The sequence below is a fragment of the Nothoprocta perdicaria genome, unplaced genomic scaffold (assembly GCF_003342845.1).
Source record: "Nothoprocta perdicaria isolate Ctin4 unplaced genomic scaffold, notPer1 scaffold_10, whole genome shotgun sequence".
Classification (NCBI taxonomy): Eukaryota; Metazoa; Chordata; class Aves; order Tinamiformes; family Tinamidae; genus Nothoprocta; species Nothoprocta perdicaria.
In genome coordinates, this window is record NW_020454094.1 from 6077960 (window position 1) to 6082841 (window position 4882).

The window sequence follows — 4882 nt, forward strand, 5'->3', positions numbered from 1 at the left end:
CCTCCGGCTGCCTCTCAGCCTATTCCTGCCTTTCTTCTTTGCTTGCCGGTTTCCTAGAGAAGGAAGATACTCGGGACTGATGTATCCCCCGCTTCCCCTCACCAAACAGCGTTCATTAAAAACTTGCTGCCAGCAAGGGCCTGATCCAGCCCTCCTGGAAATTAGAAAGCTGTCTCCTGACGTCACGGGGACGAGAAGCATACTAATGCATGCAAGTACCTCCACTAATGCGGGCAGTCCTGTTAACAACACCGGAGTTGTTCACGGGATTAACAGCAATCAATCAAGCCCTTTGAAAGGCACATTAAAAGCCAAAGCTGCATCCTGCAAACCCTTTCTCCAGCGAGTTGTGCATATACCTGTGGCTGGTCCCATCGCATCCGTCTCTTCGTGTGTACGGCCCAGCAGGGCCCGTGTGTTTCTCCAGCTGGGCTGAGTCAGTGCCTCACTGCTTCTGAGGCACTGGGAATCACTGAAAGTCTATCCCAAAACAAGCAGTGTAGGTGCTTCCAAGAAAGACATGGCTTGACTGAGGAGAAGGAGCAAAACGGGACCACAAAGAGGCTTGGAGGGGATTGTTCTTTTTTTTTTTCCTGCAACCAGACATACAGAAAGACATTTTTAATAATAATTTTGGAATATTTCTTTTAACTCCTTTATTTCTTTTGAGAGCAGATAAACAGTTTTCACTCTTTAGGAGAAACTGGAGCCTGTTACTAAGGATCTTATTCCCGTGGACTGCCCTGGTTATGGATTGCTGGCCTGGACCCATTGTGATTACACTGGGAACGTTTCTCACTAAGGCACAGTTTGACAAAGGCTGGTTTATCTAAAACTATATCTGTTTAAAATCCAGTTCAGCCCCTTATATATGAAAAAAAAAAAAGAAAAAAAAAAGAAAAAATATATATATACAAAAGGGTGTTTACGGGGTTTAGCTTGTTTCCAGCCACGGGAGCAGCTGTGTTCATCTCATAGCCCTTGTAGCAATATTTGTGTCCATATTATTTCATCCAGCCACCCCTCACAGCTGTGCCTGTGCACCAGGGGGCTGTACTGGAACGGCATCCATTTCCCGCCGCCTGCACTCCCTGCGCCAGCAAACCGGGGCGCGGACCAGCCCCAAGTTTTTTAAAATATGTATCTAGGYATCCAAAAGCCGCCCTCGCTGAGCAACAAAATGGCTTGTTTCACTGCCCCGCTCTTTTAATTGTTTTTCATGTGGGATAAGCTGTGATTGCGGCCAGAGCGGCCTGCTCGGGGACAAGGTGTTAGGAGAGGTGGAGGCGGTTTCACTTTCGGCTACCGCGGATAGTCCTTTTAAAAAGTACTGAGCAAACCTGCGGGCTCCGTCGCAGGGGTGTTTTTAGTGTCTGGAAGGAGCGGATATTAAGATTTTCCCTGTCCCGGTTGCGTGGGGGGTGCCAGAAGATTTTTGTTCCACTAAAGCTTTTGTTGCTGTTGACGATTTGTTTTTTCAACCACAGTCCACGGCAGGATTTGCAAGCGCAGGGCCGAGAACGGAGCCACCTTCCCGCAGCTCCCGGGCTCTCAGAGCTGCCCTCCCTCCCCTCTCGTATCTTTTAAGCGTCGGTACCAAATGCCCAGAGAGGGAGGACAGGGAGCGCGCGGGCGGGCGCGAACAACGCGCTGCGGCCGCTGCCTCCCCCTCAGCGGCCCAAGAGCCTCAAAGCGCAGTGAAAAGCGGCGGGCGGCTCCGGGGCTGCCGTGGGCGGCACCCCGGGGGGGGGGGGTCCGGTGCCCCCCCACCCCTTCGTTCCTTTCCCCCCCCCATCTCCCCACCTCGGGGCCGCCCCCTCGGGGCTGCCCCTGCCCCGCCGCCGCCTGCGGGAAGCGGCTCCGCGGCCGCCGCCACCGCCGCCTTTATCCGCCGAAGGGAGGAGGAGGAGGAGGAGGAAGGCAGGAAGGCAGCCGCGCGCCCGCCCGCATCCCCGCACTCCGGATCCGGCCCCTCGCGGGGGACCCTCGCTGGTCGGGGCACCGCAACCGCGGGAGTACCAGTGATATCTGCGCCGCCTGCGTTGGGTTGGGAGGCTTTTTGGGTATTTTTTCCTTTTCCTTTTTTTTTTTTTTTTTTTTTTTTTTTTTAATTTTTTTTTGGTTGGGGAAGGGAAAGGGAGGGGAAAAAGCAGAACGCCGCTCTGTTGTTAAAACGAAACCCCAGTCCATTTGAGAAGGGGCCCTCGCTACATACAAAGGTTGCTTTATTTTATTTGTATTAATTTTTAATTAAAAAAAATTAAAAATAAAAGCATGCTGGTCCATAAAGCGTGCGGGAGCGTCGCAAATGTAAACTAAGAGGCACCCTCCTGCCGCGGCTGCCCTGCCCGTCGCACGAGTTAACGTCGCCCTCCCGGGGGGACGGGCGGCCGCGGGGGGGGGAGTCCCGCTCCCAGCGCCCCCCCCCCGGGCCCCGCCGCCGCCTCCGTAGCGGGAGCAGCCGGGAACAATAGCCCGGAGCCCGCTTTGTGCCGAGGGTTTTGCGGGGGGGGTTGTGTGGAGCGGGGGGGGCAGTTCAGGCCAGGTAACTCGGCGGCTGCTCGGAGCTCTCGCCTGCTGCTGCTTCCCCGAGCTCCATCCCGCACAGATTGCACGGGAAGCGGGGCGGGGAGCTGCCGGCGGGGGGGTGAGGGGGGTGCTCCGAGCACACGCAGCGCCTTGTTTTGTTACCGTCCGGATTACTGTTATTATTATTTGGGGGACAAGGGGGAGTCGTGTCCTTAATCCGAGCCTGCCGGCCCTCCCCAGCCCAGATGCTGCTTTCCTCCCCAGCGCCCCGCGCACTTTGTGTGCAGAGCTTTGTTCGGACAAGCGGCTCCCGATCCCTCATGGCTACAAAATACGATTTATGTTTCCATCAGAGAGAGGCAGAATATCCTGATGGCTTGAGAGTCGGGCAAGGAAATCTTATCTAATCAATCCCTTTCCAATACACACATACACACACRCATAGCGAGCATAGGAGATAAAGCCCGCGCTGCTTGTATGTAAAATAAATATCGGCAGCCTAAAAATTAACAATAGCCCTCTCGATATTCTTTCCCTCTCCCTCCAAAGACCTACAATAATATAATTTGCGCCTTTCCTAGCTTGATGTCATCATCATCAGCGTAATTAAAGGAAAAAAAAAAAGCGTAAAGAGCATGCATTTATTTTTCTTAGATGCAACAAGAAAAGAGTAAAGAGAGCTTGTAACATCACCACCACCACCATCACAGCAAAAGCAACCTCTGAGCCCGAGGATTCGTCCGTATCTGAACTGCTTTTATTATCATTTGCGAAACCATATTAAGAGTAAATAATAAATAAGAGGCACCATCATAATAGGAAAAAGTCAGAACACCTTGCTTATTTTTTTTCCCCCGCTCAAATAAAAGGCAGTTTTCCCGATGATCACTGAAATTATAACGACAGCGATTGATCGGAGGGCTTGCAAAGGAAAACGAAAAAAAAAAAAAAAATCATCATCATTGGTCCTAAAAACGCAACCGTTCCCCTTTGCTCACTTGGCACAATAGGAATTGACTGTCTCTCAAAGAGCCATGCGCCTAGTGCTATTTATAGCCAGGGGCTGTGTTGGAAGATACCATTAAGCTTCTGGCAGGCAGGCAGACGGGGGGGTGCTGGGCTGGGAGGAGGGGGTTTAGGCAGAGTAGAGGCAAAAGCAAATCCCCCACCCCCAGCCTCCCTTCCCCGCACACACACAGAGCCCCGCACTCACACCCCACCCCCTAGTCTGGCTGGGAATTTGAACCGATCCAGCCTGTTTAAACGGAAAGGACACAGATCTTCAATGTAAAAAAAAAATCAGATCAGACCCAGAGCGAGAGAGAGACGGAGAGGGAGGAGTGTGTGTGTGTGTGTGTGTGAGTGTGTGTGTGTGAAAGAGGGAGAGGGAGAGAGAGAGAGAGAGAGGGAGGGAGAGAGAAAAGAAGAGGGGGGAAAAAAAGGAAAGAAGATTTTCTCTATGTATATAAAGATGGCCACGTTAGCAAACGGACAACCAGACAATACCAGCCTGAGTAGCAATCACAGCAACCCCAGCACCAACGGGCATATGAACGGATTAAACCATAGTCCCGGAAACCCATCCACCATCCCAATGAAGGACCACGATGCCATTAAGCTCTTTATTGGGCAGATCCCCCGTAACCTGGACGAGAAAGACCTCAAACCGCTCTTCGAGGAGTTCGGGAAGATCTATGAACTGACGGTGCTGAAGGACAGGTTCACTGGCATGCACAAAGGTGAGTTACCTCCTGAACTTTCCCGGGAGAGATCGGGAGAGGAAGGGAGCCTCTCGCTCCCTCTCTGCCTCTCTCTTCCCCTCTTTTCTTTCGATTTCATTTTATTTCATTTTCGGCTGCCCGGGGGCGGAGGCGGCTGGCTGGGGCGGAGGGAAAGAAATAATAGACCCTCCTGGAAGGAAAAGAGAGAGAGGCAAAGAAGGGGGTCAGCTCTCTTTTATTTCTTTATTACTATTTTTATTTCTTTTCCCCCTCCGCCTTTTCTTCCCCCTTCGCCACTTGGCAAACCCGGAGAGTCCAGGCGCCCGAGCGGGAGGCAAGGCTGGCAGGCAGCTGTCCACAGCCTGTGGTGCTGAAAAAGATTAAGCCGATTTCTTTATTTATCTTTGGGAGCCGCACATTTTCCAGCGAGGGGGGTGTGTGTGTGTGGATGTGCGCGGAGCTGGGGAGCCCCTATTTTACAACTGTTGTGTGTTCGGCACCGATGCCTTTTTTTTTTTTTCCCCTCTTCCTCCCTCTTCTTTTTAATTTTTATTTTTCACGCCGTCAGGAGGGTTCTATAGTTTCAGTCCACTCCAAAGAGCCGCACATTTTCCAGCGAGGGGGGTGTGTGT

At 52.2% G+C, this 4882-nt stretch overlaps 1 protein-coding gene across 10 annotated transcripts in view; it reads left to right on the top strand.

The window, feature by feature from the left end:
* Positions 1 to 3954: 3954 nt before the first annotated feature.
* The window catches only part of CELF4 (CUGBP Elav-like family member 4), a 674752-nt gene continuing 673824 nt past the window's right edge, over positions 3955 to 4882 (top strand). For all 10 annotated transcript variants that reach the window (XM_026039579.1, XM_026039573.1, XM_026039620.1 and 7 more), the window contains exon 1: positions 3955 to 4268. In XM_026039579.1, the coding sequence (XP_025895364.1) occupies positions 3989 to 4268 (280 nt within the window). In that variant the 5' untranslated portion in view covers positions 3955 to 3988. The remainder of the gene's footprint in view (positions 4269 to 4882) is intronic.